The 16,611-nt window shown below is 34.1% G+C and overlaps 1 protein-coding gene across 13 annotated transcripts in view; it reads left to right on the top strand.

Annotated features, from left to right (window-relative positions):
• Window positions 1-16,611, top strand: part of LOC149774308 (E3 ubiquitin-protein ligase HUWE1-like) — a 292,364-nt gene that overhangs the window by 36,775 nt on the left and 238,978 nt on the right. For all 13 annotated transcript variants that reach the window (XM_089945481.1, XM_089945487.1, XM_089945485.1 and 10 more), the window contains exons 12-15: window positions 9,711-9,799; window positions 10,495-10,575; window positions 14,153-14,238; window positions 16,494-16,595. In XM_089945481.1, the coding sequence (XP_089801607.1) occupies window positions 9,711-9,799; window positions 10,495-10,575; window positions 14,153-14,238; window positions 16,494-16,595 (358 nt within the window). The remainder of the gene's footprint in view (window positions 1-9,710; window positions 9,800-10,494; window positions 10,576-14,152; window positions 14,239-16,493; window positions 16,596-16,611) is intronic.

The raw sequence follows: 16,611 nt of genomic DNA on the forward strand, positions 1-16,611 counted from the left end.
GTTTAATTAAAGAGGTGATAATAAAAATGAGAAAAACAACTTTTTGTTACTTTATTTTGTTTATTTTTTAATGAATCATAAAAAGTATGCATCATATATAGGTGAACTTAAAACATAATTTGCATGTTGGCATATATGCATCTGCTACAGAGTCCAAGAATTCATCCTCATTTTCTGATAAGTTCTGAAATCCTGTCATTATGGTCTAGTTGTAAGTATCATCTGACTCTTTCCTTGGCTTTACTGTTATATTCATATACTTATTTAGAAACTGATTGAACTATGCAAGTTGCACTTGGTCCTACAAGTTTGTGAAATCTGTTAAAGGTTGCAACTGAGCACGTCAGTTTTGCAACAAGATCAGATAACCACCCTCTGTTACTTGCCACTGAACCACACTTGTGGCACAATTAAAAGGTTGTCACATGGAAAAATAATGGGATTACGGTAAATATTTTACTGGAAGAGTCAGACGGACCTCTGTTAGGCATTGATAAATATTTAAGGCTCAGTCAAATGGATTGTCAACTTGGAAACAACATGAGTGGTGCCTTATCATGCACTAGCAGAAAACTTGTACATAGTAAATGGGTACCCTATGGCACATTTTATAACTTGGCTACCTGTTGACAGCTTTAGATGCATGTTCATGCTAAATAGACTGGTCCTGCTAAAATAGATTGATTACAACAGCTAACTGGTATTTTGATTTACCATAAACAGATAAGGATATAGTTGGCAAACATGTATACTGCTTGTAGCAATTTAAGGAGAGAAATCTCACTAATATTTTTTGATTTGTAAATGGAATGTGACATCTGTTCCATCATGGCAATTAATTTATACAAAGAGACAAGTTCTTTATCCAATTATCTTTTTTGCCATGTGATTCTTAGTTATCAGGTGTTGTGACTTTGATAATTACTGCTTTTATTACCATTGATAATGATAAAAATTAAAAAGATAAAACCTTAGAAGTGTTGTTTGGCTCAAAGTAAAAATGGCATCATATGCTTGTTGGAGTTTCTGTGATAGGTTATGAAATGTATTTGAAAGAGAATTAGACCACAACCGGTCAGTCATGTAACAAGTTCTGTTCCCTTGTACACAAATTGTTTAATGCTGCAAATTAGCTTGAAAGTCATTTGGTTACCAATGAACATTTGTTTTGTGGAAAAGTACAAAACTTCGCTTTTTAGTGTCAATGCATTGTGTATCTTCAGCCCTGCATTTGAATGATTTTGGCTGATCGTTTAACAATGCAGTATTAACATGCAGTAATTGGCATCGTTGGGATTGTTACCTATATGTGATATTCCCTGGTATTGTAGCTGGAACATTGCAGTTCATTTGTATTTTGTTTTTACACGCCTGGCATTTATTGTTGAGATCAGATAGTGTAACCCTTTTGAATTACCTTTCTCTTATTGCCTAGATGCAAAGTCATGTTATGTGGACTTTTATTTGTAAACTGACATTTGTTACATCATGCCAATAAAGTGCCTAATTTTAGTCCATAAAAAGAGGTAAGCTCTTAATCCAATTATCCTTTCTGCTCTGAGTTTATTAGAATTCAGGTTTTGTGACTTTATTTTTACTGGCTATTATTCCAGTGATAATTATAAAAATTACAAAAGCTACAAAGTGTTAAAGTAAAGTCAGCTTGACTTTGGTCACCATAAACAGGGTTCTTACAGTATTTGAAGGTCTTTGACAATTTTTGGAAAAATAGGTAGCATTTTCAAGGCCTTGAAAGTTTGGGAAAATCAAACAGATTACCCTGAGGTCTTTTAAAGTCTTTGAAAATTGAAATAAACCCAAACATTTTAAATTTGTTCCATAATCACAAATAAAAATTGTCCAAGGTTGCTAGAGTCAGACATAGTAGAGTTTTCCTGGTTTCTTTCTTTTGATTAATTATAGTTCGAATGGCATCATTAAACAATATTGTAGTACTTTGCATTCATTGTTTTCTCATAGAACATGACTTGTATACAAAATGTTAGTGCAAATAGGTTTTTGAAATCTATGTTTGTGGTCTTTGAAAGTTTGGGAAAAGTCTTTGAATTTATCATTTAGAATCTGTATGAACCCTGATAAAGTAAAAATGGCATGATGAACATGTTGCCTTTTTTTGTGGTCTGAAATAAATTTGAAATGGATTTTAACGAAAAACCATTGAATCATGTAACAAGCTCATTTTCCATTCAACAGATCAGTTTGACATTGGTATAGATATCAATTGTTATTGAAGGAACATGGCCTGAAATGTGTAAAATGATTATTGTGTAAATGCATTGCGTATCTTCAGCCTTGTGTCTGAATGATTTTGGCTGATCGTTTATCAATGCAATATAAATATGCAGTGATTGGCATCGTTGGGATTGTTACCTACATGTAATTTTCCCTGGTAATGTAGCTGAGACATTGCAGTTCATTTATGTTTTGTTTTTACATGCCTGTTATTGTTATTGAGATGTTATATATCATCCCTCATTTATTACCTTGATGCAAGTTTATTGCGCGTGGACTTGGACCTGTTAAAAAGGATTATGTACAGCAGCTGTTTGGTAGTTGGCTTTTCTGTCATAGGTTATGAAAAATATTTGAAAGGGATATGGGGATATTAACTAGAAGCAGTCAATCATGTGAAAAGCAACTTTCCTTGTAAACACATTTTACGTTGTAGATTAAATTGATAGTGGTACTCCAGTTATCCTTTCTGCTCTGAGTTTATTAGAATTCAGGTTTTGTGACTTTATTTTTACTGGCTATTATTAGCAGTGATAATTATACAAATTACAAAGCTACAAAGTGTTAGAGTCAAGTCAGCTTGACTTTGGTCACAATAAACAGGGTTCTTACAGTATTTGAAGGTCTTATGACAGTTTTTGGAAAAATAGGTAGCATTTTCAATTCCTTGAAAGTTTGGGAAAATCGAGCAGACTATCCTGAGGTCTTTAAAAGTCTTTGAAAATTGAAATAAACTCAAACATTTTAATTTTTTTCCATAATCACAAATAAAATTTTCCAAGGTTGTTAGAGTCAGACATAGAGTTTTCCTGGTTTCTTTCTTTTGATTAATTATAGTTTGAATTTCATCATTAAACAACATTGTAGTACTTTGCATTCGTTATTTTCTCATAGAACATAACTTGTATACAAATATTTGTTAGTGAAAATAGGTTTTTGAAATCTGTTTGTGGTCTTTGAAAGTTTGGGAAAAGTCTTTGAATTTATGATTTAGAATTGTGTATGAACCCTGATAAAGTAAAAATGGCATAATGAACTTGTTACCTTTTTTTGTCCTCTGGTATAAAATACATTTGAAATGGATTTTAACTAAAAACCATTTAATCATGTAACAAGCTCATTTTCCATTCAACAGATCAGTTTGACATTGGTATAGATATCAATTACTTGTTATTGAAGGAACATGGCCTGAAATGTGTAAAATAATTCTTTATTGTGTAAATGCATTGCGTATCTTCAGCCTTGTGTCTGAATGATTTTGGCTGATCGTTTATCAATGCAATATAAATATGCAGTGATTGGCATCGTTGGGATTGTTACCTACATGTAATTTTCCCTGGTAATGTAGCTGAGACATTGCAGTTCATTTATGTTTTGTTTTTACATGCCTGTTATTGTTATTGAGATGTTATATATCATCCCTCATTTATTACCTTGATGCAAGTTTATTGCGTGTGGACTTTGACCTTTTACAAAGGATTATTTACAGCAGCTGTTTGGTAGTTGGCTTTTCTGTCATAGGTTATGAAAAATATTTGAAAGGGATATGGGGATATTAACTAGAAGCAGTCAATCATGTGAAAAGCAACTTTCCTTGTAAACACATTTTATGTTGTAGATTAAATTGATAGTGGTACTCCAATTATCTTTTCTGCTCTGAGTTTATTAGAATTCAGGTTTTGTGACTTTATTTTTACTGGCTATTATTAGCAGTGATAATTATGCAAATTACAAAAGCTAATAAGTGTTAGAGCAGGGCTCGAATTTAACACAAATTTCTTTGTAGCCAGAAGGACTAGTATATTGAGAAATTTACTAGTCCTGCCAAATCTTTACTAGTCCTGTTCACAAAACAATGTCACACAGCTTTCATGTACATTTACCGATTTGATTTTAAAGTTCGAACAACCCACAACAACACTGGATGTTTTCTGTGTGTTTGTTTTTGCGAACTGCATACACCAGTTACACCACATAACTTTCCTTTCCTCGTCATAACTCAGCTATTCTGTCTTTTGTCCATTTCTATTGAAACTTTCCATTACGCTTTTCCCTATCATAAGCATTATTCCTCATCATTCTCATTCAACTTTTGCTTTTTTTCCGGTGGCTGAACACCTTCTATCAAACGCAACATTTTGCCTGTCTTATAAGGAGGGAATTGTGCCTTGTTTTGAAATACGATATTATAGTATAGCTGACGCGAATTATTTAAAGCAAGAAAAGGAATGTCACCATGTTTTTGCCCTCTTGCACAATTAAATGGCCTCTCCCTAACAAAGACTTAACTTCAGCGGATGTTCTGCATGATCAAAGCAGTGGCTATTGTTAACACTGTTATAAAATATTAGCATCAGAAGATAGTGTTAGTTTCAGCTTGGAAAAGGTGTGTTCCCATCATACAAAGCCATCTGACACTCGGCGCATTGTATTTAACAGCTCCAATTATGGTATCATAAGTAAAGTTTGGTAATTGTTCCTAATTAATCGAACCTCATTGTATTGTTGAAATTAATAATAAGGCAGAAAATTTTCAAATCTTAGATGCCCATGCTCAGAGATTTTAATTCCCAACAAAAGTACGGCATTCTGCTTGGATATATCCACGTGCATTCAATTATTTATTCATTCTTGTAAGGGAAAAATATAAAAACTATTCTTATCATCATAGAAAAAATAGTTGTATGGAAAGGATGTGTCAATAACGTAATCGTAATAAACTGATTTAATTCTTATAATTATTTCGATGGAAATGTAAAATATGTAGTTTCCTCTTTGTGACTGTTGGAACGTTTGGGTAGCGAGCAAAACAAAAAAAAAACTTAAAAAGAAAAACGTGGAAACTAATTTCTTTGAATAGTTTTTGCCGTGTTCTTTTGTGTGGTATACCGCTTTGTAGTTTGTTATTGTGGTTGAGTGAATAAAGTGTGATACGACGTCATTTTTTTCATTTAATTCGTTATCAGATTAATTAGGATCAATTACCAAACTTCCATTGTTAATGACAGGACCATAATTTGCGCTGTTAAGCAAAATGCACAAAATCAGATGGATTCTTGTTATAGAAACGCACCTTTCCGAGGCAGAAATTGACTTCATCTTCTCATGCTAATATTTCATGACTGTCTTTACAATGGCCACTGCTTTGATTCTACAGAACATCTGCCAAGTCAAGTCTTTATTAGGGAATGGCGTAAACAAACGCTGACTATTGATAACCGAAACTTACTAGCCCATCGGACTATTAACATTATGAAAGTTACTAGTCTGGCAGGAAATCTTCTAGCCTCGGGCTAGTGGACTACCGCTAATTTTGAGCCCTGTTAGAGTCAAGTCAGCTTGACTTTGGTCACCATAAACAGGGTTCTTACAGTATTTGAAGGTCTTATGACAGTTTTAGGAAAAATAGGTAGCATTTTCAAGGCCTTGAAAGTTTGGTGAAAGTTTGGGAAAATCAAGCAGATTACCCTGAGGTCTATAAAAGTCTTTGAAAATTGAAATAAACCCAAACATTTTAAATTTGTTCCATAATCACAAATAAAAATTGTCCAAGGTTGTTAGAGTCAGACATAGTAGAGTTTTCCTGGTTTCTTTCTTTTGATTAATTATAGTTCGAATGTCATCATTAAGCAATATTGTAGTACTTTGCATTCATTGTTTTCTCATACAACATAACTTATATACAAATATTTGTTTTGAAAATAGGTTTTTTGAAATCTGTGTTTGTGGTCTTTGAAAGTTTGGGAAAAGTCTTTGAATTTAATATTTAGAATTCTGTATGAACCCTGATAAAGTAAAAATGGAATGATGAACTTGTTGCCTTTTTTTGTCACATTGTATAAAATACATTTGAAATGGATTTTAACTGAAAACCATTGAATCATGTAACAAGCTCATTTTCCATTCAGCAGATCAGTTTGACATTGGTATAGATATCAAACAGTTGCTAATGAAGGAACATGGCCTGAAATGTGTAAAATGATTATTTATTTTGTAAATGCATTGCGTATCTTCAGCCTTGTGTCTGAATGATTTTGGCTGATCGTTTATCAATGCAATATAAATATGCAGTGATTGGCATTGTTGGGATTACCTACATGTAATTTTCCCTGGTAATGTAGCTGAGACATTGCAGTTCATTTATGTTTTGTTTTTGCATGCCTGTTATTGTTATTGAGATGGTATATATCATCCCTCATTTATTACCTTGATGCAGGTTTATTGCATGTGGACTTGGACCTGTTAAAATAGATTATTTACAGCAGCTGTTTGGTAGTTGGCTTTTCTGTCATAGGTTATGAAAAATATTTGAAAGGGATATGGGGATATTAACTAGAAGCAGTCAATCATGTGAAAAGCAACTTTCCTTGTAAACACATTTTATGTTGTAGATTAAATTGATAGTGGTACTCCAATTATCTTTTCTGCTCTGAGTTTATTAGAATTCAAGTTTTGTGACTTTATTTTTACTGGCTATTATTAGCAGTGATAATTATACAAATTACAAAAGCTAATAAGTGTTAAGAGTCAAGTCAGCTTGACTTTGGTCACAATAAACAGGGTTCTTACAGTATTTGAAGGTCTTATGACAGTTTTGGAAAAATGAAGTAGTATTTTCAAGGCCTTGAAAGTTTGGGAAAATCTAGCAGACTATCCTCAGGTCTTTAAAAGTCTTTGAAAATTGAAATAAACCCAAACATTTTAATTTCTTTTCATTATCACAAATAAAATTGGCCAGGGTTGTTAGATTCAGATGTAGTAGAGTTTTCCTGGTTTCTTTCTTTTGATTAATTATAGTTTGAATTTCATCATTAAACATTATTGTAGTACTTTGCATTCATTATTTTCACATAGAACATAACTTGTATACAATAATTTGTTAGTGAAAATAGGTTTTTGAAATCTGTGTTTGTGGTCTTTGAAAGTTTGGGAAAAGTCTTTGAATTTATCATTTAGAATTCTGTATGAACCCTGATAAAGTTAAAATGGCATGATGAACTTGTTACCTTTTTTGTCCTCTGGTATAAAATACATTTGAAATGGATTTTAACTAAAAACCATTGAATCATGTAGCAAGCTCACAGTTTAAAACTGTACTGATCACAGCAGTTTGTGTATATTGAATAGTAGAACATGTACAGTTTAAAATTATGACCTTGCCGTGATTATAACCACAATTTATCTGCATAATTAGAATTTTTGTTTCAACTTTTTAGATATTATTATTTGTGTGTAAATGTGGAAGGGTATTTATTATAATAATTCTCTGAAATGTTTTTAAAAATATGACTCTTGATTGTTGGATCCTTATGGCTAAAAATGTCAGCCTATTCCAGTACTCAGAGTATTCAGTGACTGAGATTATATTAATCCTCTAGAATGAATCACAGTATTTCCTCCATGATTATAATTGCGCAGATCCCTGCCAAACATAACAATGACCCCACACTCAATCTGAGTGTATAAAAATAGAGCAGTTTGCTCTGACTCCAGCAAAATATATAACCTCATTAATATTTAACCTCATTAATATTAATTAGTTCATACTCATTCAAATTAAATACTTCATATTGGTCATGCTCCAAAACAAATTTTTATGTTGTAGACATTTTCCATTTTAGCAGTGTGATGCTTTTATGATCTTTTCAGATTCCCTTTTTACACTGAAACCTTGTAAAATGTTAAAATGAACAACATATTTACAGATCTTAAAGAAACCTGAGCCTTCGGTACTATTGTCAGTGTAGTCACATTGGTATTAGGATAATGAAAGCAGCCTATGCTGCCCTTCCATCACCCATTTCTGAATGGAAGATTCCAGATTTATTACAGTACGGTATACTTGGCAAAGTATGGGAGTATTTCTCATGGCTCTCATGTTAAAATTCTGTTGAAGGGTCTTTCGGTGGTCATATATTTGGGAGCCAGCCCTATGTTCAACAACTTAAAAAGCCATATGGAATCACGTAACTGTACTTTGTGTTGCTGTTCCAAATTAATGGGCTTCATAGGCAGATATTTGGTTTTTGTGTCAGTATTGAGTGATCAATCATCTGCGACTTCATTAATGATTGTCACATGATGGATATTGCACCAAATTAAAAATGGTTGCATTAATTTACCTTGTAACTTTACTGGCCCAGAACTTGCAATTAATTGTCCATTTTGTAATTTATCATGTTACTTAACCATGATAATAGTCACATATAGAGATGTAATTAAGTTTACATTGCAACCCAATTTGCTGTCAATTTGCTAAGAACACTGCCAATTAATCTACCCAATTTGCTAAGAACACTGCCAATTAATCTATCCATTTTGAAATTTTGGCACTTTGTTGCACCCTGGTAATAGTCGCACAATAAAGTATTCATGATAAAAGTATTCATCTTGTGACAGTCCCACTGCAAATTCACAAGTGAACGAGTAATTATCCTGGATTATCTTCATTACATTTCCAAAAGGATGTCATGCTGACTTGAAAAGAACGATACTGTGCTTTGGATCAGTTAGTTTTTATCATCATGTTAATTATCATCGGTAATAATACCCACTAATTATCACAGTGATGAAACACTGGGCAGTAAGGGTAATTTACATTACTTACCTCTTTAATGGACTAAAGTTAGCTATTTTATCGGCATAATGAATCAGATGTCAGTGTGTTGATTTTAGAAGCTGACAAATATTTGAGATTAGTTCAACATCGCAGACTTAGGTGAATCTTTGTTGATACCTTCTACCAAGGATGATGTCTGTCACTGGGTGCAAATATTTAAAGTTGAGATCAGTACACTGAAAAGGAACAGAAATGGATTCTGCCCAATAACAGTTCTGTATCACAGACCTGGACTACAGTTTGTGCACACCTAGTACTTGGAGTAAGGTAGGCACCTGTTGATTTGGAAGTCAAAGGTACAGTCATTGTGACTCAAAAGAAAAATGGGCCTTGCAAAATTACTTTGTACAAAAGTGAGTTCTTTGACCAGACTTTATGGATGGCTTGTTCTTAAGGTAATAGAGAAACATATATTTTTTGTTCTATAGGTCGTAGAGCACAGTCAGGTAAGTCTAGTAAGAAAATCATTGGTTCCCAACCCCAAGTTGTGACCAGAATCGAGGCAGCAAATATATTCTGGAGGGTTGCCAGGATTTTTATTTTAGGGTGGCAGAACTTGTCACGATGTGAAAATGGGGTTGAGAGGCTTAGAAAAATTTTTTTTTTAGGGTAGTGGCCAAAAATGGTTGAGAACCACTGAAGAAAATGATAGTTTGTGCACAGAAAGTTAAGTTCAGGACCTTCAACCGAAGTCATTGAGACCTGTTGGTCAAGAATTTCCCACGTCAACGGTTGCAACTAGTGCTTCTGTAGAGGACTATTATGTAGGGCAGCTGTTTAACGTACCTTTCATAGTACTCTTGGAATTATGCTAAACTTTATGTATGATACATTGCAGGTTGAATAACATCATTGATGCCACAGGGGCTGCCTCATACCATGGCTTTCTACCTGTCCTAGTCAGAACCTGCATCCAGCATATGATAGGTTGGTAGCACACAAGTCATTTTCTTGTATTACCTGACATGGAACATAGCAAGAAACAAAGATCCATAGGGGAGATAATTACTTTGGTTTACATCAAGATTTCTGTTAACAGTTTTTGACAACCATTGTAATATATATTCTTGTGGCATAATTCATAGCTAGGACAGTGTTTTATATAACAGATTTGTATTGTCGAGATTAAAAATCATTCATTAATAACCTTGTGGACAGATATTAAGATCTGTTTAACCTAGCCCATTGATTAGTTCCATTCAATCCACTGGCACCTACTCACAGTTTAACCATAACAATATTTTTGTGTGTGTCTTTTCCATCTGTCATCAACCAAACCCCACCCCATTTTTAATTGCAATTCCATATTTAGATTACCAACCAGACCTTATGCTGTTTACAAGAATTTTTATAATTTGTATCTATCCATTGGTCCAGCCTTATACTGTCGACTAGTTCACAACTGTCTAGAACCTAATAAATGTTCTAATAGTATTTGAGGTTTTAGTTTTTCCAAAGGCTAAATTCATTTACATTGTGTATGTTAATAATGTAATTGGTTGCAAGTTGAAAGATTTGTACAGAACATTACATTACCCATGATGAATTAGTTTTAATGGGACTCTCAGTCACATTTCACAGAGAAATATCTGGAATATTTTTCTGTAAATTTTCTTTTATAGATGCAGAACTAGAGCCATTCCCTCAGCAGTATGCCACAGCTCTGTTCTCTTTCCTTTATCATCTGGCAAGCTATGAGAATGGTAAGTCTAATTATTGGTTTTGCACAGGAATCAGTTCACAAGCCCACCTAAGATTAACATGTTTATTGGCAATAAAAGAAAATATGCAAGTATTTGTGTGGACAGTTTCACTTTATTACAACCTTGGAACAAAAAGAGAATAGAAAGAAATTGCATCTGATGAGTAGTTAAGACAGAGTTTAATGGTTAATAAAAACGAGTCCCTCCAAGAGAATGGTCTATTGGGTTACAAGAATTTCCAGGAATTTAAGAAAAGACCATTGTTTTTAACATTCTTAGGATGAAACCATCTCCGATAATCTTCAGCAAGAGCAAAATTTTCAAACTGACTGGTATAGTGCACATATTGGATCTCAGCTTGGCGTCATTTTTATTTACGACAAAGTAGACATCATTAGAAGTGTTTTGGTAATAAAAATAGAACACGTCATAATATTCATCCATTTGAGTGGACTAGTGACGGGGATTTTAAGACGGTCATTATTGTCAGCCCATACTGGATGTATCACTCACTAGGTATCATGAAAAGTCTTGGTGAAAACCCCATATTGATTTAGCCATCCATTTCTTCAGAGTAGAGATAATATTTTCAAGCTATGAGTTTCCATTTTAGAGTAGCGTAAACAGTATTATCAAGATAGTTGCTGTAGTTGTTATTTTGGACATTTGATTGGCACCATCTTCATTTAAGACCAACTTTGTCTTTTTGTAAAAACCTCATAAAACAATTTAATTTCAAGATGGTCATTATGGCAACCATATTGAATGTCAGATTGGCTCTCTATATAATTTGAGATCAGCTGGCACCATTTGTAGTTGAGACCAAATGGATATCATGAGAAGGCTTATGGTGAAAACACCCATGTTGATATAACTTTTCATACAGGAGGAGTAGTGATAACAATATTTTTAAAATGTCCCATCAGCACCGTATCTTTGGGGACCAACTAGATATCATAGTCTTCGAGTGAAAACTCCATGTTGTTATGACCATCCGTGTTGGAAGAGTAGCAGTAGCAAGAGGGCTACTCTGGCAGCCATATTGGACTGTTTTCATCTAGAATCAACTCAGTATCATAAGTCAGTTATTGAAAACCCTATGTTGAAAGACCAACCTTGTTGGAAGAGTCGCAATTTAAAAAAATTCAAGATGGCTGCCTTGGTGGCCATATTAGAACTCTGCAACATTTTCATTTAGGACCAACTAGACATTATAAGTCATTAAGTGAAAATCCAATGTTGACATGACCTACCATTTAGGAAGAGTAGCAGCAAGATTTTCAAGATGGCTGCTGTGGCGGCAGTATGGAATCTAGTCAACACTATTTTCATTTAGGACAAACCAGACATCATACGAAATGTTCAAATGACCATCCATGTAGGAGGAGTAGTGACAAGAAAATTTCCAAGATGATTGCCTTGGTGACATATTTGAGTTTGTATTGGCACCATTTTCATTAATGACCAACTAGACTTCAGAAGTTGTTTAGTGCAGACATGATTTTTCTCCGTTTTAAAGCAGAATTCCGTTTTTCTCCTGACTTCAATCTGATTTTTCTTGATCTAGTCCGTATTTTATATTCTCTGATCTGGTTTTTACAAAAAACGGTCTGTCCAGTCACATTCCGCATCGAGTCTTGTAAAGACTATTCTGATTGGTCAAAAGTTTAAATTCATCCAGTGAATCTTCCTATAATGGAAACTGATGGCAATGGAAAGAAGTATGCTTGCAAAACATGGCGTCCTGAGTTGTTGAGAGAGATCATGACACGAAAAGTTTAGATAAGGGTTTAAAAAATGTATGGAAATAGGAATGGCTGGAGCGAAAAGTTGACAGAAATTTAGGCAGTCAGTTTATAAGAAAACTGAATGCTAGAAGATTGGCATTTTGTGACCTATGCAAGAAAGATCTGAATTATGGTAATCGCAGTTGGAAGAGTTTGGAACAGCGCCTACTAAAAAAAGCTGCATATGGAAAAATTGAAGCTCAGAAGGCATCTGGAAAAAGTGCAGTTAACTGCTATAAGAAGAAAGATTTCTTGCATGAGAGAACAGATGTAGCCCTCTGTCAGAATATGTGTACTGCATGTCGCCAATACAAGCACCAGCTTGAAAGGAAAAAGGCTGTCGTTGAGAAGGAAAGAAACAATAGCACATTGAGCCCAAAAAAAGTCATTGGTGACAAAAAGGAAGGCTAAAGAAATCTTTGCCAAAGCCGCAAAAGGAGCTAGACTGGTATATCAACAGGTTGTGTCTAGTGGAGAAAAAGACGTGTGAATGTATATAGTTGATGTACTTGGGTGTTTATTTTACAGATTTGTTTTGAAAAGAGAGAAGTATAATACGTTTGCTGCAAAAATTGTGACTTAATTACAGTGTGAACACTGTCATGCACATGAAATAACTTAAGCATCAGTAGTATTGGAGAAGAAATTCAGGTGACGATAAATATTGTGAAATTTTTCAAGTCAGGTTGAACATTTTTTGTAAGTTCACTAGTTTTTCAAATGATTATTTTGTTTTATATTATGATCATAAGTTGCACCAGGAGCGGTTTTTTTCATGATTGTAAAATGCATTTTTGACCGGATTATGGGCCCCTTAAAGAAAATTTCAGCTTTTTTTTGGGAGGACCAAGATCATATCTGTTAGTGAAAACCCCATATTGATATGTTGATCAGGACAAGTAGTAATGTTCAAGATGGCATCCATGGTGAAGCAGGGCTGTTTTCATTTAAGACCAGCTAGATCATGAGATGAATATGCATAAAGTTTCATGGCAGTCCTGTATGCAGTTTATAAAATGAAGTGATAAAAATACTAGTGCTAGCAGACAAACACTATGGACAATGTATCATCCCATATGTTTTTCAGGTCTATAAATAGCAGAGCTGTAAACCTTTTGCAGCTCTTATGAAAGAACCATGCTTGCTGTAACATGTTAAGAAATTAAGTGTTCAGGATTAATAGAATATCCAGCTAAATATACTACTATAATGTCCATGTCAGTGTACACTGTTATAATAAATTTGTCATTTGAATTTCATAAATCAGTTGACTGCAATGAAATTTGTTAACATTATGCATTAGTGACAGGGTTATTCATTGTGCCCAGCAGCTATTTGTGGGATGGTAAAGCATCATTGTTGCACCTTGGTTGATTTGTCAAGGGGACATTTTATGTACCTTTGTGTCCCTATAATGATCAAGTTATGGCAGTTTGTTAAATTTATGGGGACAATGGCTGTTTGGGGTTGGAGGACATTCACTGGGCTCAGTCAGGGTACATCATGTCAAGCAGTGTACTCTGCATATGTTTGCAGTCTTTTTCAGATGATTTTGAATGATTTTAATATTAAACATAAAACCTCTATTAAGTACATCTAATAATTGACCATTTCAAAACATAGTCAAAATGTGAACACTTTCTGTGTTCACAAATTTGAACTTGTAGGTTTGTCATGAATTGATTGAATTATTGAAGAGCCATACATTCAAACCAGAGACATGTTTTTAGGGGTTCTCTAAGTCAAATTGTATTTGGTGAAAGACATTCAATTTTGTTATTATGTTTCAGGAGTGGAAGCACTGGTCTCATGTGGTATGATGGAGTCCCTCCTGAAAGTCATCAACTGGTTTGGGGAGGGCCAGGACCATATTACAGTGAGTAATGAGGATGCATGAGTAAAAATATAACTACTTGGTTATAAAATCTATATAATGACAACTAGTAATAAAATAGTCTAACCTCAATAGCTGGAAACACTTTTAGCTTAAAGTTGCGTACGGACAAGATTTGGTTTGGTTCACTTTTGATGGTTATGTCATGCAGAGGCAAACAGTGCATATGCCTTAGGAAACACATTGGTAGCTGATATGGGCTGATATAATGGTAGTAATTGAACATGCACCCTTCTGGTCACGAGTCTGATGCCTTAGTTACTTCTTAATTTGCTGGCAAAATGGCTTATTAAGTGACAAAAGTGTCACAAGAAGTTCTTTTCAAAATTCTTTGTTGCAAATTTTTTTCTAGATTTTTCATGAAATGTCCATAGTCAGTATAGCCTTGAATTTTTTTTGAAATTGTGTGGTTGCCTTGAAAAGTTGAAAATAATTTTGTATTTTCAATGTATGCTGAACCCTGAAAGTTGGCACATAGCACCTGTTGGGTTACTACAGGCAATGTTCATAACCACAAGAAAAAATAATGTGCATGGGGGCAGCAGACCGATGCTGGTCTGGATGGATATCTGATGGTTTCCCAATCAAGCTAGCATGGCTTCCTGGTTCAGTTTTGGTTGCCTGTTACCAGCACATCAAGAATCATTCAACATAAGGGGTGAATCAAAAAGTTACTGGATGCTGCCTACAGTATTGAAATTATGAAGCATAACTGAAAATTATGACATTTTCATACTTACCATTTTTTTCTTCTATAGTTTATAAAATAATTGCATTAGGTTTATGAACAAGGTTGATTTCTTTACTAAACAAACCTGGTTTAGAGCAACTATGAATGCCATGATCCATGCAACATGGCATGTCTAATCATTGTTCCAACTCGGCTCAGTTTTAGCATAGCAGAGTCATTGTACTAAACTCAGCATAGGTTTCATTGTCAATATCTATGCATATAAAAGCATATACATATGTACAGCCTCAATGTCTCTCAACCAACTTTATTCCTAGGTTCTAGCTATTTGCTTATTCCCGGTCAAGTTTCTGTATTTTTGCACCCACTATGCATACTATTATATCTGGAATCAGAAAACATGGTGTGGGGATGCAATTTGATGATCACTACACCCTCCTCACAATTATTGGTGCCCGTATTTGATGCTTCACTGACATTTGTGAACTTGTGTATTTCATTCTCAGACTCTGTTTATGCTGCAGTCATCAAAATAGATAATTGTATGGATATCTTTTATTACTTCGCCTTTTCAACAAAAGATCAACGTGACCCACGTTTTGCATTTTACTGGCTTGTTTTAAGATTTTGCATTTAGCTCATCACAAAATTTTTTTTTTTGCATGCTAATTACATATTAGCTATTATCATATTTTGAATGGTTAAATTTGTTGAGGGGATGCATATTGATGATCTCTGTGCCCATTATGTCCCATATTTTGATGATCACTGACTGATGTTTAATGTTAATTTCGAACTCTCGCATGGCTGAGTGGTCTAAATGCTTACTTTACTGATCACTGCCATCTCACTTCTGTCTGCGTGGGTTCAAGTTATTTAAAAGAAAAATTATCCAGCTTGGATATATAGAAATATGACAAACTGAGGTTGAACTCAATTTAAAACAAATATCTAGTTTATTGACTTGTGAATAAGCTGAACTGCTTGATAGTCTGTCTTTATCATACTTGTACAACAGCATCTTGTACACACAATGATTCAATCAATATCAGGTATCAAATAATACAAGCTGGACTGGGTGCTACAAATTTCCTTGATCTGTTGAGTATTTTTTATTACACAAAAATCATGAAGATAATTTTTTGTCAAGTTATATTCTGTACCTGATTAATAAATAAAGTTGCCATTTTACAGCAGCCATTTATCCCATCAAACTTTTAAAAAAGTGCGTACCTTGACATTCAAGGCTTGTAATTAATTCGTTTTAGCATTAGCAGCATTTTGGTTGTTGTAATAATTTGAGCTAGCATAAATGTTGACTAGCATTCTTCGTATTCTGAATACAAAATACCACTACCACTAACTTCAGGTTCATTTTTTTTTAAAGCTAGCATATAAAAATTGTAAGTAGCATAATGGTAGGATCAGTTTCAGGCCTTGAGCATTGAACATTTTGAAAATAATCAGGGACTAGCTAGCATTTCCACAGTATTGCGACTATGCAAGCAAAGTATGAAGTATAAAGTCTGAGGTTTTATGATTTCAGTTTGTGACTCGTGCTGTGCGTGTTGTAGACTTGATAACCAACTTGGACATGGCAGCATTTCAGAGTCATGGAGGCCTTGCAGCATTTATTAATAGATTACAGGTAAAGTAATAGATGG

This window comes from Sinohyriopsis cumingii, unplaced genomic scaffold, assembly GCF_028554795.1.
Source record: "Sinohyriopsis cumingii isolate HCF-2022 unplaced genomic scaffold, ASM2855479v2 utg000349l, whole genome shotgun sequence".
Lineage (NCBI taxonomy): Eukaryota > Metazoa > Mollusca > Bivalvia > Unionida > Unionidae > Sinohyriopsis > Sinohyriopsis cumingii.